Consider the following 24,074-nt stretch of genomic DNA (forward strand, 5'->3'; position numbering starts at 1 on the left):
CGCCTCCAGCCCCCCACTCTGAGAGCCTGCACAGACAGGCACCTTCCCCTGGCAGGGACGCCTCCCTCTCTGTAGACTGGGGGGCGCCCCACTCCGTCAGAACTGCTCGTGAGGAATGAACAGGATTCTTCATCCAGGAGCTTTGCACAGTGCTTGGGCCAGATGGGGTACCCTCTTCATGTCCTCGCTGCCCTCGGCCTTCCTGCCTGGGCAGGGAACCGGCCAAGACGATGAGCCAGGACTGGGACACAGGCAGGCACCCGCCAGCCCGCAGCACTGATGATCATCTGCCGCCCCCTGCTGGGTGCAGAGGGCACTGTTGCCACCTGGCTGCCCCTTGGTCGGGCGCTGCCCAACGGCACCAAGAATCAGGTTTAGCCTGGAGAATAGCCCCCGAGAACCAGGCCTCGCCACTGAGCCAGTCACAGTACCTTCCTGACTCCCAGTGTCCTGATGTGGACGACAAGGACAGGACCCACCCTGTGTGCCTCCCAGGATTTGGGGAAGGTGCTGCAGGAAGGCTGGATGGTTGTGAACGCATGAATGAAACTTTCTCCTCCCCTTAACGGAGGCACCAGGGAGGGAGCACATGTACGCCAAGCAGGCGCTCTACTGCCAAGCTGTACGTACCCACCAACCCCCGAATGAAGGAAACGATGGAAACTCTCTTCCAAATGCTTGGTGTGTGATGAGCAGGTCCGGACTGTGTCAGCTCAAAGTATGTATCAGGAAGAGGGGACACCGTTCCAGAAACTCTTAGCACCATCCGCGTCTTCTCAGACGCAGAGCTGTTTGCTGGAACCGCCTCTGGCACCCCTCCGGGGGCACCATTGCCTCCACGTTCTATAGAGAGGGCACCCTGGAGAGGAGCTCACAGACTGTACGGGAACGGTCCCCGCCGGCAGCTGCAGCTCAGCTTGGCCCACGTGTGGTGCCATCAGTTTTCCTCAGTGAGGGAGGATGGGCCCAGGAGAGGCAGGAAGCTGGGGCTCCCAGCCCAGTGGAGCAGGTGGAACCCAGGGGCGGGAGTCACGTTTGCCAAAGTATGGAAGGAGGGTCCCAGGCCCCCTCTTCCTGGGCCCCTCAGCCTCCACCCGCACCACCCGTTCCCCCTCAGTCTGCCCTCAGCAGCCACCAAGGACCCAGTCCAAGCTTAGCGAGGCCTCGTCACTCTCCTGCCCAGAAAGGGCTCCCCTTCACCAGAGACAAAAGCAGATCTCTTCCCCTGCAGGTCCTGTGTGGTGCACCCCGCCCCTGAACAACCTCACTTCCTGCAGCTCTCCAGCCACGCCCAGCACACCCCAGCCTCAGGGCCTTTGCACCTGCCACCCCTCTGCCTGGGACTCGCCCAGATGGCCATGTGGCTCACAGCCTCACTTCCTGTGCTGAGCCTCCTCCCACCACATGACTCCCTCTACTTCTGTGCACTTCTCGCCACCGTGTCTGTTCCTGAATGGCTCAGTCTCAGCCCTCTAGACTGTCAGCTCTGGCAGCAGGGCCCACCTCTGGTCCTGTCCCCAGTTCACTCCCAGCACCGTGAACTGGGCTCAGCTTATGGGAGGTAGTCCAGAAACACGTGTTGAATGCAACACCAGAAGAATAAACCGACAGCTCAGCAAAGCGCAGCAACTGCAATCTTACAACCGAACGTCTCCTGTCATGGAAGTCAGACGAGCAATCTGAATCAGAGGCTTAAAGACAGGCTGTGTAATCCACTGAATTGCAGCATATTTTACCATCATGAAGGGAATCTAGAACATTCCACTCCATAAGAGCTGCACCGACTTAGCACAATATTCTCACGGTCTTTGTTATTGTGATCGCTGCTCCTATTTCTTGAGCACGGGCGGCTGGCCTGAGGGGGTTGTGTGTGTCACCTGGTCCCCATTAAGCCTCCCAGTTATAGTCATTGCTTCTGTTCTTAGCTGTTAAATGCAGAAATCCAGCACATTGGGAGCTGCCCGGCGTCACAGCAGGATGCGAAGGAGTCGGGCCCAAACGCCGGGCCTCCCCCGGCAGCTGCTCACCCACCCACATCTTGCTGTTGCAAGGAGTTTCTGTGCCCGGCACCTAATTCTGTCGGGTGACACACTGGTTTGGGTGGAGAGGAATCGAGGGAGACGGGAAAATGCTGTGGTGTCGAAAAACACGGAGATACTGACTCAGCAGCGGAACGCAGAGCCGGGAAGGCAGGCTCGCCTCGCGCGCTCGGCACGGCCGCTGCGGGAGCCGGCACGCGCGAGCTCGGGAGCGGCGGGGCCGGCGGGGAAGTGGCTGCTGGGGAAAGAGCCGGTGTCCCAGCTGAAGGAGGACCCGGCACAGAAGTGCTGCCACCGGCCCGGAGCTCCGGGGAGCCTGGAGACAGCAGGGTCTGGGTGGGTCCCAGAGGAGGCCTTCGGAGGAAGATCAGGCCGCTTGGTGCCCGGGCCTCTCACTCCGGCCTCGCAGGGAATGATGCCCAGCTCCGGGCCGTGCGCTTTACTGAACTGTTTGCAGGTGACGGGTCTCAGAGGACCTGCCCAAGGTTAGGCGCCACGCAGAGCTGGGGTTGGATCCCTGGTCTGAAGACCGAGTCTGATTCCTGCAACACTTCCAGCTGGGGTCTTGGCTTCTGCTTCTGGCTGATGTATGATGGGCCCCAGGCAGCAGCACGGGGTGGGGGGTTCTGAGTCCACAAACGCCCCACCAGGCCTCCTGGGCAGCCGCGGAGTTGCCCTTGTTGGTGGGAGTCCTCCTGGCTGGGGAGACACCAGGGACCTGCTCTGCACAGGACACGCGTGAACCTTCATGTGTTGTGTGTGGTGCGGGCCGCAGTGGAAGGGCTGGAGCGCTTCCTGCGCCCCTTCAAACATCTGCGACTGCTCCCTTCCACACAGGCCTCGTCAGAAAAACACTCGCAGCCAGACCAGGGGGTTCTTCCACCCAGCTTTACCCCAAATGCCAAGAGCCACTGCGAGGTCTCAGTGCTTCTCGTCGACGGGGTCCTTATTCCACAGCCAGGGTCCCAGGGCAGGACTGGGATCTGCTCAGGCCAAGGCCCCCCTCTGAAGCCAGAGCCCACCCCTCCATCTTCCACCCCTCCCTCCCACATCCCTCCATCCCTCCCCCATCCCTCCCCCTCCTCTATCCAGAGAGTACTGAGCACTGGCCTTGTTCGTGGGGGAGGGGAAGTGAACATTTCAACTCTTCCCAACATGACTGGGTGAAGGAATTATTCTCACATCCAAACCACATGAACACACACATTTTGCAAATTCCATTTGCAGCTACATCATGCAAATTCAGCTGTCACAATTTCCCGGGAGACCATAGGTGCAGAGAAAGACCATCCGGCCCGTCTTGGAGTCAGACGATGCCCCACTGGGTTGGGGAGTGTGGCTTTTTACATTTTGTTCAAAGACGCAAAATGCGGACTTTTCACTGTTTGTTGCTTCGACTTTCAAAATTAAGTCCAATACTGTAGTCCACGGATCGCACACCGAACTGTGACCGCTGATGTCTTACCGCCAGGGGTCCTTGTCTGAGCCCCTCCTACCCACTGCAAGGGGGCTCTGCTCTCCTCCGCAGGCGCTGTGAGGTCAGGGCGCGGGCAGGGTTACTTGAGGCTTTAAGTAGGGAAGGCCTCCCAGACTTAACGCCTTTGTCGGCAGGAGGCCGAAAAGTCCAGACCGGGGGCAGATCCTGGATTTCTTCAGAAGCCAGCTCATCGTGACACCAACAGGCCACCTCACCAAAGGACAGAGGTGGGAATCCAGTCTGACCGAGGGAAGCCCAGGCCCCGTGCAGCTGTCTGTGCATTATGGGACCCAAGGGGTGGCCCAGGGGCCGCTGTTACTGAAGCTGGCAGTAGGCAGACTGGGCTGTGACACTCCAGCTGCTGGGAGCTCTGGCTCTCATGGAAAGGACCAGCATCACGAGGGATTCAGGACACAGGGCCGAGGAGAGCCCAGTCCAAATCTGTCCCTGCTTTGCCTTTACTGGTGTCCAGTGCTGCCTCGACCTGGGCAGGAGACAGCCCACCTCCTGCAGCCCCGCCACCTCCCCAGGCAATAGGTCAGCACAGCCAGACCCCCGCGCGAGCGCTCCGAACCCTAGAACAAGCGCATCACCCCCAAGAGACAGCCTGCGCCCCGGAGCTGCCGGCCCCCGCTCCCCGCCCACGCCACGCCTGGCAGCCTCAGATCTGTCTGGCTCCGTGATTTGCCTGCTCCGGACATTTTCATGTCTGTGTAGCCTTCTTTCAGAATTATGTCAAGGCCCGTTCATGTTGTAGTGGTGCGAATAAATACTCCGCGCCTGTTTTTGTTTGTTTTGTTTTGCTTTGCTTTGGGGGTGTGTGATCGCGTTTTTATTTGTTTAGAGGGGGCGCTGGGGATTGAACCCGGGACCTCGTGCCTGCTGAGCCATGCCCTCCCCGAAACGTGCCTTTGTTTCGTCGAAGTGGATCTGATTTACAGCGTCATGCTGGCGTCTGGTGCACAGCGCAGTGACTGAGCCGCACTTGGACACACTGCTTTCCAGACCTTGCCTTTCTGGCCTTCCTCATGTGCTGAGCTGACCCTAGGAGGGCCTGGGGTCCCTCAGAGAGAAAGGCCACAAGTGAGGGCTCCCGAGTCCCAGGCAGCCACTCTGCGCCCTGAGCCAGCGCTTTGTCTCCGAGAGTCAGTCCTCTTGTCTGCGAAGTGGGCGTGACGGCGACCCCAGGGCAGAGGCCTCGCGGCCTGAGTCAATGAGACAGACGCACACACCGCACTCGGGACAGGCCTGACCCTCCACGGTCGGCTCGTGAGCTTTCCTAGCCAACAGCTTCGTGCCGCTCCTGCTGTGATTCAGGAAGTCAGAACCTCCTCCGCATCCCTCCATTGTCCAAATGCCCAGAGCGCAGCCCACCTGGGGAATCCCAGCGCCTCCACCACGAGGGGGCGCCGCCGGGTGCCCAGCCCCGCACATGCCACTTCTGTCACCTGGACCTTGGCTCAGAGCCTGGCCCAGCTGGCCTGTCCTCCCAGGCCCCACTGCCCCTGCCGTTGCCTGTTCACGCCCTCGGTCACTGCTGCCTGAACGAGGGGGCTGTCCCCCAGCACCAGCGTGTCCACCAGGAGAGCGCTGGCGTCTCCCCCTCTGCACACGCTGTAACTTGAACCTCCCCAGCACCGGTTATGGCATTTCTGGGCACCCACCTTCTCTCCTGCCTCTGGCCCCAGGCCTCCTCTCCCTCTTCCCTCCGGGGTCAAGATGCAGGTCAGAGTTCTCAAGGTCCATACTGCCTCGGCCCGGGACATCGTGAACCCCACTCACCTGGGCTCCCCGGGCCATAGCCTTGGTTTTCTTTATTGTTGCAGTCCTGGTGTGATGGGGAGAACAAATCTGACTCCAGTACCGGATCTGTTTCTTTTACTTAAACCTTTGTATCTACTGCTTTGGCTGCAAGTTAATCACTAAAAGGATGTTGCCTCTAAGCTTAAATTACACACAATGGCCCATCTCTGGGAACCCTGCCCCTCAGGTAAAGAGCATTAAGCTAAAATACCTTTGTTTAGCTCACAGGAAGCCTCCTGAGCAGGCCCACCTGGGACTGACTGCGGGAAGGAAGCAGTTGGCACAGGCCCTCTGGAGGGTGACGGACACAGGAACATTTGACTTTACTCCCTCCCCTTTCAGTATAAAAGAAACCTGAATTCTAACTCAGGCAAGATGGTTCTTTGGGACACGAGTCCACCATCTTCTTGCTCTGCTGGCTTTCCAAATGAAGTTGCTAGTCCTTGCCCCAACACCTCATCCCTCGATTTATTGGCCTGCTGTGGGGCGAGCAGTATGAGTGAACTTGGTAACAGTGACAGGTCTTTGCCAACAGCTGCTGGCATCAGCTGTGCTCGGCCCGACTGTACCCCGTTCCTACCGCTGCCCTGGCCAGAGAGAGGCCAGTAGGACCCCGAAGCCAGGGTCCAGGAATGGCCTGACGACTTCCTAGCCACCCCCACTCACCTTTCCTTTCAGGCAAAACAGACCCTGCTGTTCCCCCAACGCCCAGATCTTTCCTGCTCCCTGACCCCCACTCCCAACACTGGGCATCTGGAGGGGTCCCAGGAAGCAGTCGCTAGCAGCCTCAGCCAGCTGGCAGCAAGAGCCCCAGTGCTGATGGCAGGCGGGGCGCTGGGAGCGCCTGGCATGGGGGGTGAGCACGAGAATGCTTCCCAGGGGTGAGCTGGGGCGAGAAGGTACCTCGTATCTCAGACGTTCGAATGTAGGGGATGGCTGATGCTCGAACCACGGAAATGATGGCTGTGGCGGGCAGCTGTGAACACACTGGAGAAAGTCGGTGAATGGCGGAGTGGTTAGTCACCCACCGCGGGCAGAACATGAAAGCCGGAGCCGTGTGTACAGGGCCCTCGAACGAGCAGACTTCGTCCCATAGCTGCAAGGCAGCAGAGGCGGTGCAGCCCCAGGGGAGGCCGAGTTCCGAGCCAGCCAGTCTCTGGGGCAGACCAGGGACCTGGCTGAGGGGCGGGGCCACGAGACGCGGGGGTGGGGACACTTGGGTCTATGCACTGGGACCTTGTCCACCCACGCCCCCTCTGGAGCCCCTGGGCCAGAAGAAGTGGCCATTCCCCCCAGAAGGCTGGCAGTCCCCCATCTGAAGACCACCCTCTGCATTCTGGGACATCACACCTCTGCTTCCGGCCGACAGCACCTTGGACATCAGTCTGTGCCTTAGACTAAGGAGAAAGAATCTTAGCTTTTCACTCTCTTTTCTGAAGAGCCGTTTAAAAAGTACCCGACACCACGGTCATTCACTTCTCTTTTATGGACGCCACCCCTCGGTCCCCCGGAGCCTCCCCCTGGGCTTGTCGCTCCCTCCCGGGGACCACGGGAGACAGTTTACGCAGCTGTACGGCCCCCTGTGTCCCATCTCCTAAGAAAGCTGTATTGACATCACATTTAGCCACAGACTGGCCGGATAATCAACCCAAGATTCCTCCATCTTCCCTGCACCAGTTTCCACGTTAGGGTTTCCAGTGGGCTGAATAGTGGACCCCAGAAAGATACATCACATCAAGCCCTTGAAGCCAGTAAATGTGACCTTATTTGGAAAAGGGGTCTTTGCGGAAGTGACGAACGAGACTCCGAGGATGAGATCATCCTGGATTATCTAAATCCAACGACAAGTGTCTTTGCTAGAGACACGCAGAGGGCAGACGCAGGGAGAGGAGGGGCGGCCAGGCGGAGACCGGGGCGGAAATCAGGGTGATGTAGCCCAAGATGCAGAAGGCCAAGCCTTGCTGGCTGCCCGGGAGCAGGGTGAGCGGCACAGGACACGTGCCGGAGCTTCGAGGGGGAATGCGGCCCTGCCAGCAACAGGGTTTCCTCCTGGCCAGGGAGGGAGGACCCTGAGAATGAAAAACATAACGAGGCCATTTATTGAATGACATCAAATGTGATTCATACGGTCACGCTGATACATTTTTAAAGCTATTAGTCTGAAAAGGGATAGGTGAAGAGAGAGAATGAAGCATTTATTCATCTATTTAAATGTTTTAGCTCCTTTATTGTGCTAGGGTTCCTGCACAGTAACCGCACCGATTTCAGACGTACAGCTCGATGAATTCTGGTAGACACGTGCGCCCGTGAAGCCACCACCACCAGGGGCGCTAGCACGTCTGTCTCTCCCCAGGAGGTGCTCATTTTGAACTCCCAGCTTATCCTTTCCTGCCCGCTTCACCCTCCGGTAACCATAAGGTAACCATAAGGTTGTTCTCTATGTCTGTGAGTCTGTTTCGGTTTTGGAGGTGAGTTCATTCGTGTCCTTTTCTGTAGATCCCACACGTAAGCGATCTCATGTGGTATTTGTCTTTCTCCGTCAGCCTTACTTCACTTAGGACGACCGTCTCCAGGTCCGTCCGTGCTGAATTCTACTTTCCTTCAGGGTAACCAGAGTTGATGAAAAAAGTTCTTCCTTATGGAGAAGAATTCCAGAAAATAAAGGCAGAAATCACATCGGCACCAGAAGGTCATGAATTTGCAATCCTTGATGAACAACAGACCTGAGTTATGCTCGGTGATGGCAGGTAGACTTACCCCGTGAAAGACGGAAGGGGCACTTGGTGGCGAGTAGATCAGGCTGCCAACACCCACAGCTGGTGGCCAGCCTTACTGCGGAGAGCGCGCGTCACACAGGAGGTGCCCGCCCACGCGTGTGGTGCTGGGAAGCCCGCAGCACCACCCGGGAAGGCAGCCGGTTAACAAGGCCAGCCCCATCTGATGAAGGCGCAGATCTAACTGCCAGTTCTCAGGACACATAGAGGGACGGTCACTTTAGTGACGTCGTGGGGACACAATCAGCCAGGCCTAGGATGTGGTGAGTCGAGAGAAAAGTGTGGAGCTTCCATGACGATCCTAGAGGAATGTCACATTTCTTGCAGCCACCTGGCCAATGTTACTGAATATCCAACACCAGATCCTTTTTGGTGGGCTGCAGAATTACAGCATCCCTTGAGCCTCCACCAAGTCTGTCCTGTGGACGTGTGGCATTGGCTGGGGAGGAGTGGGACCCTGAAACTCGGGAAGGGACATCCGGTTAGACACAGACGGCGCTGAGGCGCTCCAGTCCCCCAGCCACTCTGAGCCTCTCTCGCCAGAGGAAGTACCTCAAAGGCGCTGTGACACCCTTACCTGGGAGCGGTGCTATTACTCTGGGAAGGAGATGCTTTTCCCCTCAAAACCCACCGCAAACACCCTTGCTGCACCAGATCCACATCTAGGTTTAGATCTCAGCATGCCCTGAAGCCAAGCACAAAGGCGGATCCAAGAGGAAACAGCTTTTACACTAAGAGAGTGGAAAGATTTTGTACAGATTGGCAGAAACCAGGGCAACTGTGTGGGGAATGGCTTCTGAGAGTGTGAGGTCAAGGCAGACAGAACACAGCACGGGATCGGGCCGGAGGTACTGACACGAGTGCCTTACCAGAGATTCGGATTCAATGTGTCCCTCGTGCGGCTGGGATTGAAACTGACTGAGACTGGTCTCCACGGTAGCCTGTGCTTAATGAGGCCGGAATGCCAGGACTTCACCAGCACGCCGCAGAAGGAGTCTGAGGGCTGGAGGGGAGGGGAGTGCTGGAGTCCACTTACCCCGTGTACCTGCCCACCTCTCCTCCCCTGGGGTCCCGGCACTGGGTACTGCATCAGCGAGGGGCACTGGGTCCTTGGAAATCTCTGTGGTCGCCGCGTCCGACCGACCGAGTGTGGTGATGGGAAACCCTGGGGTCCCTGATTTCAGAGACCCCGGGGTCCTAGAGCAGCAGAGACAATGGCCAAAACCGAGGTGAGCCCCGCTCCTGAAAAGGGCGAGAGGGGCTAACACAGCCAGAAAGACCCGCCCATGTAGCCGACAGCCGCATCACGAGGAAAGAAGTCACCCACTAAAATGGTGCTTGGTCCCGAGAGCAGGAAGAACCCCAGGACTGGCGACCCCAGACCCGGTTTCAGGGGCCAACGTGGAGATCCACAGCCTCTCCCCCAGTCTCAGGCTTAAGCCAGCTTGCTGAGCCCGAGCCCCTGACGGGCGAGGAGGCCCGGTCCCGGGAGGGAGGGGCCGCGCAGCCGCAAGGCGCCCCGTCACTCCTTCTCCAGGCTCTCCCCCCCCCGCCCCGCCCCGGGCCCTGGGCCCGGCACCCACGGGCCGCGCCCCAGGGGCAGGCGTGCCCGGGCCTCTGGGGCATTACTAGAGACTGGCTCTGATTTAGCACGAACTCCTGGGACATCTGTTCTCATTCTCTTTTGCCGAGAAATGAACCTCGCTGCCTAACAACAGTTATTTATCAATATCTCTCACGGTTCGGAGGATTCGCTGGCTCAGCTTGGTGGTTCTGGCTTGAGGCCTCTCAGGTGCCCCAGGCGGCTGGGGGCTGGGGGGCTGGCACTGGCCAGAGTCACCTGGAAGGCTGGCCGTCAGTTAGGATCTCAAGCTACTGACTAGGACACCTCCGAGAGGGCCCTCGTGTGGCCGGGGCTTCCACACGGCACGGCAGCTGAGTTCTAAGCGCAAGTATTCTGAGACACAGAGAGCCAGGGAAGACGTACCCCCATCTCTGGACCTAGCCGTGAAGCCACACGGTGTCACTTCTGCCACGTGAAAGGGTCACCAAGGCCAGCCCTGCCCAGGAGAGGGCGATCCGGCTCCATTTTTGACAACAGGGTGTCAAGGAACTCGCGGACATATTTAAACCCGTTACGGCCCATGTTCTGGCTGTGAACTGTTTGTATTTCTTGCACATGCAGAAAATCGATTTTTTTCTTACATGGAGTGCTGGGGACTGAACCCAGGACCCTGAGCATGCTAAGTGCACACTTTACCACTGAACTACACCCTCCCCACCCCATGCACACACAGAATAATTCACCCCTCCAAGACCCCGCCCCAAAAGCTCGTCAATCTTGGCCTCGTGTTCTCAGCGTCAAAACCAGGTCCAGGTGCAAACAAGGCGGTGCAGGTGCATTTCCTCAGGCTCGGCTCACGGTGCACAGTCTGTCCAAAGACTGACGCACTGAAGCCTGGGCATCGGCCCCCACCCACACACCCAACAGGCAAAGGCAGGACAGGCCTAAGTCGCTGCCCGAAAGGCTCCCGTTCAGAGCGAGGAGGCGGGGCCGGGGCGGAGGTGGGGACACACAGTGGTCCCAGGCCTGCAACATTCCTAAATTTCTGGGCACTTGATGACGTCCTTGAGGCTCGAGGGATGGTCCTCATGGCTCCTGGCTCCATCCTTCCTTTCCCACGACCGCAGCTGCATTTGTTGCTAAACCTCCGGGTGTTGTCTGAGGAGTATGTTGGCATCAAGTCTGCCTGCTGCCTCGAAGCCTGGGGGTCAAGTCTTAGCCTAGTTTTGCACTTTCTCTGCCCCAGTAGACCGAGCTGGCAGGGCTGACGCTAGTGCGATGCTCTTAAGGTCTGTGCGGGAAGTCGGGGGTGGGAGAAAGTAAAGCGCCACAAAGCTGGCTGCTCTTAACCACAGTCAGCCTTGAAAGAGAAGTGTCCCCGTGTCACTGCAAGCCTTTGGCCGGTTTCCCGAGCTGCAGAGAAGTTGGTTCTGGTGGGTTCTGCCTATCTTTCCTTGCCTTTGGGAAGGGGCAGAATCGGATTTCCTATTCCATTTGCGGACGTCTTGAGAAAGCGTTGATTCTTCTTTTAAAAACTGCCCACGGAGACGCAGTTCACAGACGACGGCAGCGCACCCGTTTAAGGTGTGCGGGTCAAAGGCTTTCAGTGTCGCCTCGGGATTATGCGAGCCTCACCCACTCTGATTTTAGCCTCACTGAAAGAAACCCCATCCCTGTTAGCCATCGTCCTCCCACTCCCCGCCCCAGCCCTGGCCAGCCACGGTCCTGCTTTCCGCCTCTGCAGGCTGCCCAGTCCCGGGCGTTTTACGTCCAAGCAGTCGGACAAGCTGCGCTCCTTGGTAGCTGGCTCCCTTCGCTCTGCGCGATGCTGGCCAGCCTCACCCGTGCGGAGGCTGCATCAGCACTTCATTTCTTTCTCGTGCCTGAATGGTCCTCCGCTGCGTTGGTCCACAGTGATTCTCCAGCTGTTCGCACCGGTTTAGCTGGACGGTTAAGCGCTTGGAAAGAAAAGGACTGGGAGCTTGGTGACAAGGCGCTCCAGGGAAGAGGCGCTGGATGGGCCTCTTAGAAAGGACACTGGCTGCGACCATCCCTGTGTCCTGGTGGAAGGATGTCTCCAAGGCCCATCCACTGCCGAGGAAGCTCTCAGCGATCAGATGGACACGAGGACCCTCCTGCTGAGGTTTTCAGCCTCTCATCCCAGCCAGTGGGGGGCCTGCTTGTCGGGCCCGTGTGTAAAGTGATCGTGGCGGGAGGGGTGGAGGCTCAGCACAGAGGGCCGCATCACCTCCGCCCCTGAAGCTGGCCTGCCCACCGCCAGTGCGGAGCCGACGCGGAGCCCCAGCCCGGCACGCTCCTCGCTGGAACGCACGCAGACCCTGGGCTCGCCTTCCCTGCCCTTACCTCCTCGGCCGGCTCCACCGCCCCCAGACTCGGGGTGGCCGCCATGCCCGTCCCGCCCCAGGGCTCCCGAGCCAGGAGGGAAACGCTGGGCCGCAGGGGCTCTCGCTCGTGGAAGCCACTGGTCTTGCACTCGCCCCGTCACCCAGAGGGCCCGCCTGACTGAGAGTGAGCGGCCCGCAGAGTGGGTGCCGCACCCTTGGGAACCACGCCAGGAGGGCTGGAGGTCCCGGCTCACAGATTCAGGTGTGTGCTGTGATCCGGAGACACACCTGGTGCTGTCGCCCAGCCTGACCCCGGGTGTCTGGGAATCAGAGAGCAGAGGTGGCAGTGGCTCCTTGGACCTCCAGCAATGCCTCCCATCGGTTTTAATTCTGCCCCCCATCTTTGAGCTCTGATGACCTGGAAGTCCTGGTGCTTCAGAGAGGGTTGGACCCGCCAGGGGGCACAGCAATGGCTTCTGCGATCTGGAGGAGGAGACTGTTGCTCGGGAGTCTGGGGTCATTGGATCCAAACGCTGAGAAGCGGGTCACCTTACCGGCTGGGCCGGTGGAGTCCTACTGCCAAGGAGAAAGTGAGCTGTTGCTCCGTGTTGAGGGCGTGAGAACCACATCCGGAAGCCGGGGGCGTCATTGCTGGTACATTTTAGTATTTCTGCCGCCAATAGCAAAGTTAATGGAAAGCTACAGCGTCCAAAGATAGACAGATAGACAGACAGACAGACAGATGGCAGGATAACAGGGTTTATGCCCTTCAGGAACGACGGTGTACGTCAGCCCACTAGCTGAAGAAGTCTTGGCCAGCGGATCCTACTGAGGGCGAAGAAGAGGCCTTGTGACGGTCACAGCGAGCAGCACCAGTGCCTGTGTCCCCCGCCTGGAGGCACGCACACACTCGCACCGCCACTCCTTCACGTTTGCACCTATCTACATTGTATGTTAAGGATCTCTACATTTGTATCCGCCTCATTCCCCGTGTGATTTTCAGTGCGTTTTGTTGGAAGTTAACTTTCCAGTTTAGTTTCAGGTAGAACAACATTCAGACAGGAGACTGAGGAGGAGAAGCAATGAACACAGCCCAGAGGCGGACGCTACAGCGGCGGGACCTCATACCCCCTCTGTCTGGGGAGGTGGTGAGACTGTCTTCCTCCTTTTTTCTTATTTTTTTAATTGAAGACTAATTGATTTGCCATGTTTCAGGTGTACAGCAAAGTGAGTCAGCCATGCACGCACACATGCATGTGTTTGTTCTTTCTCTGACTCTTTTCCATTATCGGTTATTACAAGGTGTTGAATACAGTCCCCTGTGCCGTAGAGGAGGGCCTTGTGGTTTAGCTGTTTTGTACACAGTGGTGTACATCTGTTAAACCCCAGTTCCTAGTCTGTCCCTCCCCCTGCCTCTGTCCCCTTCGGTAACCATAAACTTATTTTCTATGTCTGTGAGTCTGCTTCTGTTTTGTAAATACGTTCATTTGTATCAGGTTTTTTTTCTTTTTTAGATTCCCCATATACATGATATCATACAATATTTGTCTTTCTCTGTCTGGCTTACTTCACTTAGTGTGATCATCTCTAGGTCCATCCATGTTGCTGCAAATGGTATTATTTTATTCCTTTGTATGGCTGAGTAGTATTCCATTCTATGCATCTACCACATCTTTATCCATTCATCTGTCACTGGTGAGACTGTCTCACTCTTGAATCAAATAGAGTTGCATCTTGTTAGGCAGAAATGGAGAGTTAGGGTCTTTTTGTTTCTTTGTTTTGCTTTTATTGTTTGGAGGCTCAGACATGTGTAGAAATGTACATACAAACGGCAGGACTATGCCCATGAGGGCGATTTTGCCTGCCGCCAGTAAACCTCTCCCACTAACGCAGATCTAAACGTCCTTCGCCCTCTGCTTTGTGCTGCAGGGAGCAGGGGGCTCCACCGGAGAGGGTGCTGGAGATGAGAATGCTGGAGGAGGGAGCGCGACCTTGCTCTCTGCTCCCTGCTAGCTTCCCGTCAGCGTGCAGTCCCCTGGAAACAATTCTTCACGTTTCCTTTTCTGAAGCAGCAGCTGAATCCAGTCTGCAGTTTTTCCAATGGGTACAAAATCCATGAGGCCGTCACTCAGGGGCAGCAGCCGGCTGGCACCCCCTGCTCAGGGTCTAGTCCTGGCCCTGCTGGGACCCTATTTTTGATGCAGAGACACCAGCTCCAGCTGTCGGTGTCCCCACCTCAAAACTCTGAGTTTCAGCTCTTTGGTGTCCCTCCTTTAAGTCTCTACATTCTCATAATTCCATCCTCTTCTCTTTGGTCTTTTAGCTGCTAAGGTGGCAGTTGCTTCCTGCAGTTACTACCTAGAGATGTTACAGAGGTCTTTATTTTATTCTGAAAGTTACCTAGTTAACTTTGTACCTAGTGATCAGTTCCTTCTATTAATTCCTCTCTGGTCAAATCACTGGCATGATTTCCTCTTCCAGCTGGACCCTAAGTCCCTTATCAACGATATATATTGCAAATTTCTTCTCACCTCTGTGACTTTCCTTTTCACTCATTTTTTTCCCTTTCTTTCTTTTTTATTGGGGTATAGTCATCTTACAGTGTTGTGTCAACTTCTGGTGTACAGCACAATGCCATACACGGATATACACATATCCATTTTCATATTAACTCATTTTTAAAGTAAGTTTTTACATTTTAATCTAGGAAAGTTTTAGGTTTATATAAAAATTGCAAAGACAATACAAGTGTTTCCATATACCCCACATACACACCATATCTGTGTATATTATCTTGTATATTTAAGGCTGTCTGGCATATGGTCAGTTTTTGTAGATGTTCTGTGTCCTCATAAAGAATGGCACTCTACAGTTGTGGGTTCAGTGTTCTATGAATGTCCCTTACGTCGACCTTCTTAATTAGCATTTGAGGAAAACTGTGAAAAGGAAACTTCAGTAAGGAAAAGGACAGATAACAAACGAGAGTGTTACTGGAGCATGCTTTGGAGGTGGAGTGCTTAATTTTCATGGCAGTGTGGGGACCTGGCCCGGCTGGGTGACATGAGTGAGTCAGAGACCTGTTTTTAAGAGAGTACCCCCGGGACAACACTGAATTATTAAAAATAATTGTATCACTTACTAGGGGCAAGAATGCTCACAGCAACAGCAGTGGCAGACGTACACAAGCAGCAGTAGCACAAAACCACCATCAATACGAGGCTAAGACCAACAGTAACGTAGGAGCAAACTGGGCGCAGGGCTCCGCCAGAGGCCCCGCCCCCAGCGGGAGCCCCCCCCCCCCCGCGGGGCGATCGATGGCTCCGGCTCGTGGCGCCGGCCTGCCCGGGCTCGGCGCTCGGCTCGGCATGCCTGCGGCGCTGCCATGGAGACGCGGACCCGCGGCCAACGGGCGCCGCCCGGCGGGAGGCGTCCAGCCCGGGGTCCGCGCGTCGCCGAGGCCCCACCGCGCGGGTGACACGAGCCGGAGGGTGGGGGGCGCGGGGCGCAGCCCCGGGGAGGGCGGGGCCTCGCGGGAGGAGGAACCCGCACGGCGGGGCCGCGCGGCGGGGCGGGGGGCGCCCCGGTTAGGCTTTCACCCGGCTTCGTGCTCCTCTCCGGCCCAGGGGCCTCCCGGGGGCGTGGAGCAGAAAGGAGGGGGTACCAGCGTCCCCGGCACGGGCAGGTCGGGCCCCCGAACCCGTGTCCCGTCGGGCTCTTGGGACCTCCGTCGTAGGTCTAGACATTAACGCCCCAATGGGCGGTTTCCCCGGGATCGCCGCCCCCCCACCCCGCGCCCCCGCGCCCCCGCTTAGTTAGTGAAAGGCCTGGGCTGAGGCACAGCTCGGCCTCTTAAACCCAGGCCCCCTGTGCGCATCCCCAGGGCGCGCGCGACTGCAGAAGCGACGCGCGGGGGCAGCGTGGCCTGACGCTCTGACTCCCAGAGTTAAGAGCGATTCTGCCACTGCTGCTGGGGCCCTTTTCTCCCCAACACCTGACAGCACGTTCATTTGTTTGCAGCATCACCTCCGGGAAGAGTTGAAGACTAGCCAGAAAAAAAAAAAAGCACTGGACAAATGCTGGTTCCAAAACCATGACCGGTGTCAGCACACCTCTGCTGAGTTGAAAGCCGAGCCGGGCACGGATGAGCGGGGAGCCCTGAGAGGGGCTGCTGTCAGTTTCCATCTCCTTGTACGAGGCCCTTTCACTGGGGACACCAGGTTCGTCTTTTCAGATGAGGTGCTCCAAGCCGCGCTGTCAGAATCGCAGCAGACACCTGGCACGTGTCCCCTGTCCACTCCACAGCTAGTGACACGCACATAGCCGTCCCGGGGAAACGCTGCGGCCGGGGCGCCGGTGACCTCCTTGCTGTCTCACGTGTGGTTCTTAGGTGTCTTTTCAGAATGCTCGGAGGTGCCTCTCAAGTTTCCTTGCAAAGAACCCTCATAAGGGTGTGGCCTCCGAGTGGCCTGAATTTCTCATTTCCACCATTAAGTTAAGTAAGGAATCCTCAAACTCAAGAGCTGAGAAGCATGTGCATTTAGTGCAAAGCAGCTGGCGGCTGTCCACGAGGACTGGCTCAGAGAGGCCTGGTGCATGGGAGCCCAGGAGAGGGAAGGCTCCGGCCCGTGATGAGTGGCCGCGTCCCACTGGCGGAGAAAGCCCTGTCTGAAGGCTACGCCCGGCTCCGGTACCGGGACACGTCCTTGCTGATCTGGCAGCAGCAGCAGCAGAAGTTGGAATCTGTGCCGCTGGGGACGTACCTGAGCAGGAGCCGAAGCATGTGGTACTCACAGTACGGAAACGAGGCCATCCTAGTCCGGGACAGAAACAAGCTCGAGGTCTCCCGGGACACAGGGCAGTCCAAGTTCTGCACGATTATGTGATTCTGGGGTGAAAAACCAGTGCCAGGCTCCAAGCTGTCTTGCTGACTCCTAGTCCTTACGGGGAGGTTTTGAACAGTGAACATAAAGACTGAGATGCAGTGAAGGGACCCAGGAATCTCAGAGATGGTGCCCCAGGCCGCGGGCAGTCAGGGGGCTGGGGGACTGGGCTTCCGGGCTCCTTCTGACCTCCCAGGTGCTGCAGGCACAGCCCAGGCCGGGGCACTCTAGACGCAGCTTTGGTCCCGCTTCCAAAGAAATCAAGCAAGAGTGACGCCGTGGTTGCAGACAGCCCTTCCACATGCTCAGAGGTGGTTTTTAGGATTCACTTCTGCCTGGTAAAGAATGGGTCAGAGCTAGAAACAGGGGGTGGAACTGGCATCATGTGTGGTCGAAAACCCACTTGCAGGACCAAGGTGGACTTCCCTTAAATGGTCAGCAGCTGCGGCATTTCAGCGGGAACTTTGTGGCCCTTGAATTTTGATTCTAATTGTGAAACTGATTGCGTGTGATGCATCGTGTGTGTAGCTTCTATACTTGGCCTCCTAATACTTGAGACTTGAGGGCAAACGCATCCAAAAAACATCAGGGAAACCCCAAATCCATTAAGTTACGCACCAGTTGTTTACAGGGATTTCAAATTTAATCACAGGGCTTCAAAAGGCAGGTTCTCAGCTGATAGTATTTCAGCCTCCTTGCTCCGAGTGTTCGTCATTGTGTGTTGGTCATTACCACGCACCGGCAGCCTTGGCCCACCTGTGGGCGGTTTTCCGCGTCATTTTGAAAGGCTCTGCTGCCTGCTGGAATTAAAGCCCATGTGGCAAGGCCAGTGTGGAAGAATCTTTTGTCAAAGTCAAGTCTTTGCTAAATACATCTTTAGGGGCCCCTTCCTGCCTCACTCCTTATTTTTATGTGCTTGTCTGTGGTCACTTGGCTTTCAGCTTTTTCCTAACAGGAACACCTAAAGATTGCTGAAAACCCCAACAGGGAAATGCAAGAGGCAAATCCCAGCGTCCTCCCCAGAGGCAGCACGGTCAGCAGCGGGAAGGGCGCGTGCGTTGCTTGTCCTGCCACTTTTTTCCTCGCTCAGCCATACAGGCAGGGCATTTCCATCACGCTTTGAACGGCTGGGTGGCCGTGCTCCTGGTGGGCAGAGGCCTTCCTGCTGGCCACGCACATGGTGCGTCCGGAGCTTCACTGTGCGTGGTTCTTCGGGCCGGTGTGCAAGTCAGCTAGCAGACAGCATCCCCCCCCCATCAGACATCCAGCCAGGGGACATCTGGCTGAGAGCCCCCTCTTGCATGCTGCCTTAGGTCGGGAGGCTGGGAAGTCACATGTCCTTCAGTGCCTCCCGGAGCTGGAGAGGGAGGCCTGGTGCATCTAGAGTCAGGCCTCTGACAATGGAACTCCCCAGTAGACAGGCTTTGTCAACATCTCTGCTTCCTTCGACTTAAGCCCTGTTTGGGAAGAAAGCGAACTCAGGCTTACCTGCAGCGCCTCTGCACGGCGCACTCACAGCACCTCGGACTAACCTAGATGTGCCGTGGCCGGGTCAGCCCCACAAAGAGAGCGGCGGCCAGGAAAGCAAGCCCTGGTTGGATGCACAGGTGACCGCCGTGCCCTGAGGCTCCCACAGACAGCTGGCGCTAAGCGGCTTAACATGCAGGGAGGGCCCATCTGCGTTGGGGGGCCTGGGTGGCTGGCCTCCCCAGCTGAGGTGGACACGGCCCAGCCAGTCCCCGTTCTAGGGGAGCTTGGTCTGGGTAAGAGAGGGCCAGGGGTCTAAGCCAGGTGACGCGTGCCCCCGAGGGAATGCAGTGAGGTGCCGGAGGAAGGTGGCCTAGGGCCTGGACTTGGGCAGAGCCCTCCTCTCCAGGGAAGTTCTGCCAGGCTTGGCTCACGCAGCCTGAGTGCTTTGGAAACTGTCAGCACTCGCGTTTGTCTCCACCGCCCCTCATCCTTCACTGATGCCTCCACCGTGTGCCGGGTCCCATGTGGTGGGGGGACCCAGCATGCCCACCCGCTTGACAGGGCTCCATGGGGATGTCTGGGCCAGCCAGGCGAGCGTTAGATGCCTCTAGTCTCGGAAACCACCTGGGCGCAGACTGAGAGTGCAGCGGGGACACAGGCGCCCGGTCCTGCATGTCTGCAAAGGCGGGCGGCTCATGCGGAGAGTCACACCCCTAGACCCGAGGCCCTCAACCCCGGGCCTCCCCGCCGGGCTGAGGACCACAGCCACGAGCTCTTAAAACCTCCTTCTGATGCTTCCGGTGTTCCTGCCAGGAGCTGTGGGATGTGAGAACCAGGGCTGCACCCTGTCGTCCGCGCTGGTGAGGGGAGAAGGGAGGCCAGAGAGCGCAGGAAAAGGAACGTCCAGGTGCCTCTTTTTTTCTTTCTTTTATTATGAAAACAAAACAAATGCCCCAGGAGAAGGGTCCATGGTTACCAGAAACATCAAAGAGTACTTTCTACCATTTTTATTCTGTTGTGTTGAGGCCAGCATTGCAATAAACAAGCTAAAACTACTTACATTGGACTCATTTTCAGTAACTGACATTTACAGGAATATACTAGGAACGGCACTAAAAAGGTTAAGAAAAGTTACGGTCAACTTGCATGCACGTCGTACAGAAAAGTAATGCTTTAAATACAAAAAAGGAAGCTTCCTGGAAGTGCTGCGCCAGTATGGAGGAACAGCGCTACACTGGGTGTGACAAATCTTTTTATCGTGGGTGATGGTTTTTCCCAAAGGACGCTGATAAAAGATGTGAATGCTGCAAAAGAACAAAAACAAAACCAAACAAACAAAAAAGAAAATGTGTGTCAACAGTCTGTAAGCAAGATGAGTGAGCAAGGGTCTCTGGAATTCAGTTAACACCCGAAGCCCGCCCCTGGGCCTCCAGGGGTCACCACACGAGTGTTTCCAAAGCCACTTCCACTTCCTGTGCGTGGCCAGCCTACTTAACCCGGCCCTTTCCCCCGAAAGCCTGTCCTGCAGTTCTGGGCCCTGGAGCAGCTCTGCTTTCCAACACAGAGAGGTGGAAATGGTGAACACTCACAAGCTGACCTCGGGGGGGGGGGGGGAGAGGTCCCCCAAAACTCTGCAGTTAGTTCTCAAGCCTGGACAGGAAGCCCTTAAAAACTGCGGCACCGATGAACTCCACCTGCTCAGCACGGACGCTGCCCTCGGGGAGTGTCAGAGCCAGCGGAGCCCCGGAAGCGAGGGGCACAGGTGGTCTGAGGACCCCCCCTCGCCCAGAACCAGGGTGTCCGGAGACGCTCCGCTTAGCCAGTGCTAAGCCCTAGGGCCAGGAGTGCCCCACCGAGTGGCCAGCATGGCGACCCCTCCCGCTCACGGGAGCCCCCAGCCCCTCCAGGCCCTCGGCCCGGTCTGTTTGCTCCCCAGACCCGTGCCTGCCGCACCTGCCCCCGAGATCCCTCTCAAGACCTGGCGACTCTGCTGTGTAGTAATCCCGTCCATTGAGTTTAAATTCTCCAGTAAACATCTGATTAGGCAACACCTTCGAAGAACGGGGCAACTTTTAAAAATGGCAAGTTTAAAATCCATTTGTGTTTTTATTATAAACAAGACTTCGTGAAAAATTTAACAGACTGGCTCAAAACTCACCAAATGCCAGAATCACTGGCAGTAAGAAAACTGGCAAACCGCCACCCGCTGCCTCAGCAGCCCTCCACACCCTTCCGCACCCATCGAGGGGTCCTTGGCCACAAGGGCTGGCGGGACCCGAGCTGATTTTATGATTTATAAAAACCGCCAAGTATTAGGACGCCAAGGACTAGTCCGCCTGTCCATCCTGAAGGCTGGCAGAAGGACCCGGCCCCCGGACAGGAGGCCAGGCCACCCATGGCTCCCCGCAGCACCTGCCTCGGGGAGGTCTTCACAGGGACGCTTGGGAGAATGCCCCTTTTCAGTCACTTCTGTGCTGACTGCAAAATGCACAGGCAGGGAGCCCCTGGGGAGTCTCGAGGGAAGGAACCCTCCTGGGTCCAGAGGCTCCTCCACCCCGGAGAGAGAAGACAGGCCAGGGAGAGCCCGGCCAGGCCACTGATGGCCGGCTGGAAGACTGCCGTGGGGGCTGCACCCCTCCCCTGGAGGCTGGGGGGCGAGGCGGCGCCCACCCCGGGGCCCGGGCACTCCTGGCCGAAGCCGCAGTGCTCAGGGCTCAGGTGGGTGGCACGGGGTGTCCCAGGACTCAAAGGCTACGTGGCAGCCTCCAGAGAAAACAAAACCCAAGCATAACCTTCTGTTAAACTCTGTATATTATTATTATTTTTTTTTTACAATAGAAAGTTAAAAAATCAAGACTTAGATTTACTATACATTTCTCTCTCTGATTACAAAGCTTATATCATATAGCTGGGGTTCCCTAAGCTGAATTCTTTTAAAACAGTCCCGAAGAGACCAGCGGTGAACACAGAAGAGCTAAGCAAAGTGGAAACGAAGAGCACGCCGCGGCTGGAGGCCGCCTCTACCTGTAAGCCTCCAAATTTCAGACACACACACACGAAAGAACGAAACGAAGACCCGACGGCCCCGGGAGCGCGCGCCGCCGTGGCTGTGGCCGTGGCCGTGACGTGACTGAGCACCGCGGGGGGGGGGGGGGGCAGGGAGCTAGCACCTGGGGGCAGGCCCCGTCCGGCAGGCCCCGGGCTCGCCTCACAGCACTTAAAAGGCCTGCATCTCTGCTGCTTCTTAAAAATGCGTTTCTTTTGCAGTTTTTTCTTTTCTTTAAAAAAAAAAAAGACCAATGATGTTAATAAATAAAGTTCTCATATATACACGGAGCTGGGCAGGCGGCTCCAGAGTGTGCGGCGGGGGCAGCACTCACGAGCTGGGGACGCACGTCGGGCTGGCCTTTTGTAGAAAACTGCTAAACCTTACAAAAAAGTCTCCTTTTGTCTTTTTTTTTAATTTTTTTTTTTTTTTTAAAGTTGAGGTAAAAGTTTCAGTGTTTGGAAACCTGTGCACTGCGCACGCAGCCACCGCGTTCCCTCCCAGGAACTCCCGACGCCGCAGAGACCGGGTGGACTCGCCGCGGCGCCCCGCACCCGCCCCGCCCCGAGCGCTCTGGCTGGCGCCCCGCCGACGCCCCGCTCGGCCCAGCCCTGGCTCTCCGGGCAGGCAGGCAGAGCCCTCGGACATGAGCGCAGGGGCCCAGGCCCCCAGGGATGCAAATGCCGCCAGCTGTGCCGAGCTAACAGCCTTCAAACACGGCGCAGTCTCTGAGAACCTCCCGCGAAGAGACCCCGGGGCTACAGACCAGCCGGAACGAGGGGAGGGCTTCTGCAAGAGGCTTCAGACACACCTTACACATTTCTCTATGGCCATCAGGTCAGAGCCTGAAGGCGTCACCTCCCAGGGATCGAATTCAGTTACGAAGGAAAGACTTTATGCCCGTTCACAGCTTCTCACAGAGCCTCACGTCCACACACAAGAGGGCTTTGACCTATTAAAGCAAGAACTGGAAGAGAGCGTAACACTGAGTCAAGGAGAGAACCCGCACACCACGAACAAAAGGAGTGTATTAACCCGAGAAGGGGCGCTGCAGGTCCCGGCGGGCGGCGGCTCCGGTTGTGCTCGCGGGGAGGACGCGTCTACTCCGAGTCGCTGCTGTCTGAGCTGGAGCCGCTGGAGCTGCTGCTCCCGGACGCTGAGGAGCTGCTGCTGCTGAGCCGGCTCGGCCCCCCGGGGGGCACAGGGCCGGGCTTCTCTGGGGGAGACGCAGCGGATGAGCGGCCTGCCCCCCGCAGCCCACGCGCCCAGAGCCCGCCCGCCCGCCCGGGGGCCCCTCCGCTCATACCACCCGCGCACGGCCCACGCGGTCCCACCCCTGTGGTTTAGCGAGCAGTGACAAACGCCCGGGGAAACGCATCAGCGCACTGAGGCGGCTGTGACAGCACAAGGAACGCATTGGCCACCGTGCCGTTTCTGGCAGAGAGCGCCCCAAGCCCTCAGGTCTCCTCAGAGGCAAGACCGCCTTTAATCACTAACAAGGAGCTCCTTCAAGATCACACCCCGGTTTGTGCTAATGAGTGGCTGAAGGTGAGGCCACCAGATGGCCACGGGACAGGGGCTGGTCACCAGGAAGACCAAGTGATTGGGGGGTGGGAACGCTCAGCTCCCCCAGCCCCCGTCTCCAAGGAGAGGCGGGCACCAGAGACAGCTCCATAAAAGCTCCCGATTCAGAAGGCTTCCAGGTGTGAAGACACCAGGTGCGGGGAGCATGGTGTGCTGGGGAGGGCGTGGAAGCGCCCCGCCCCGCCCCCCATACCCTGCCCATGACGTCCATTCGGCTGTTCCTGAATTGTATCCTTAATAACAAACCATACTGGGTTTAACTTCTCATTCCTGAGTTCTGTGAGCCACTCCAGCAAACTCTCAAACCTGAGGGAAGGGTTGTGGGAACCCCTGAGGTACAGCCCGCCAGCCAAAGGCGCTGGAGGCCTGGCCCTGCACTGGCATCTGCGGTGGGGGCAGTCCTGTGGGGGCTGAGCCGTCAACCCACAGGGCCTGCACTAGCCCCGAGCAGGCAGTGTCAGAGCTGAGCTGAGCTCCTGGATGCCCAGCTCGTGTCAGAGACTGGCGACCTGGTGTGAGGAAAACCTACACATTTGGCATCAGACATGTGAATAAAAACAGCTCAAAGGTCAACACATCTAAGGGTGCTTAGAAACTGGGAAAAAATGAATGCAACCTGCTAAGAGAACCTAGGGGGGTATGGACGGAGGGGCTGGCGGAGCAGTATGAGGCAGCCGCCCACCCTGCCCTTCTCAGGGTGTACTCGGGGCCTCTCAGCCCCACCCTGGCCCTGGGCATGCAGGGCCCGGCAATGGTGGCACCCAGCTGCTCCAGGGTCAAGATGGGCCCTAGACTGTGACCACTGCCTGGGCTCTCGTGCCCCTGGGGCCAGGAGAAGAGGTCTGACCTTTCTTACAGGCCCCAGAGAAAGGAGGCAAGGAATCCATCACCTGCACACCCAAAGTGAGACCCCACAGTCCACAAAGTGCAGGGCCTGGGGGCTGGAAGTCAGAGCCTCCTACGATGCTGGTTAACTGGCTGGGAACTGGTGTTACTATCTGGGGACTGCCAGAAAGCTCTCTGCTAGGCGCCAGGACCCACTGACACTGCGGGGTGGGGCTCCCATCCCTCCCAAGTTGTGGGGTCTGGCCC

At 57.5% G+C, this 24,074-nt stretch overlaps 2 protein-coding genes across 8 annotated transcripts in view; one reads left to right on the forward strand and one right to left on the reverse strand.

Moving 5' to 3' along the window:
• Positions 1 to 15,385: 15,385 nt before the first annotated feature.
• BRD3OS (BRD3 opposite strand) lies at positions 15,386 to 17,722 on the forward strand. Of its 3 annotated transcripts, none has more exons than XM_031450925.2 (2): positions 15,386 to 15,473; positions 16,020 to 17,722. In XM_031450925.2, the coding sequence occupies exon 2, from the start codon at positions 16,631 to 16,633 to the stop codon at positions 16,883 to 16,885; it is 255 nt and encodes an 84-aa protein (XP_031306785.1). In that variant the 5' UTR covers positions 15,386 to 15,473; positions 16,020 to 16,630; the 3' UTR covers positions 16,886 to 17,722. The 3 variants fall into 3 exon arrangements, with proteins under 3 accessions (XP_031306785.1, XP_031306786.1, XP_064346819.1); XM_031450926.2 differs by having other exon boundaries at positions 15,395 to 15,490; XM_064490749.1 differs by having other exon boundaries at positions 15,425 to 15,442.
• Positions 17,723 to 19,262: 1,540 nt separating this feature from the next.
• Positions 19,263 to 24,074, reverse strand: part of BRD3 (bromodomain containing 3) — a 35,456-nt gene continuing 30,644 nt past the window's right edge. For 4 of the 5 annotated variants that reach the window (XM_064490748.1, XM_064490744.1, XM_064490745.1 and 1 more), the window contains one exon: positions 19,263 to 19,656. In XM_064490748.1, the coding sequence (XP_064346818.1) occupies positions 19,526 to 19,656 (131 nt within the window). In that variant the 3' untranslated portion in view covers positions 19,263 to 19,525. Of the gene's footprint in view, positions 19,657 to 21,775; positions 22,615 to 24,074 lie in introns of those variants that run through there. The other variant, XM_064490747.1, reaches the window with a different exon arrangement.

Source organism: Camelus dromedarius, chromosome 10 (assembly GCF_036321535.1).
Source record: "Camelus dromedarius isolate mCamDro1 chromosome 10, mCamDro1.pat, whole genome shotgun sequence".
In the NCBI taxonomy this organism is placed as follows: domain Eukaryota; kingdom Metazoa; phylum Chordata; class Mammalia; order Artiodactyla; family Camelidae; genus Camelus; species Camelus dromedarius.

Coding starts and splice junctions, on each gene's coding strand:
- BRD3OS (XM_031450925.2), top strand. CDS start 16,631: ATGAGTGGCCGCGTCCCACTGGCGGAGAAAGCCCTGTCTGAAGGCTAC.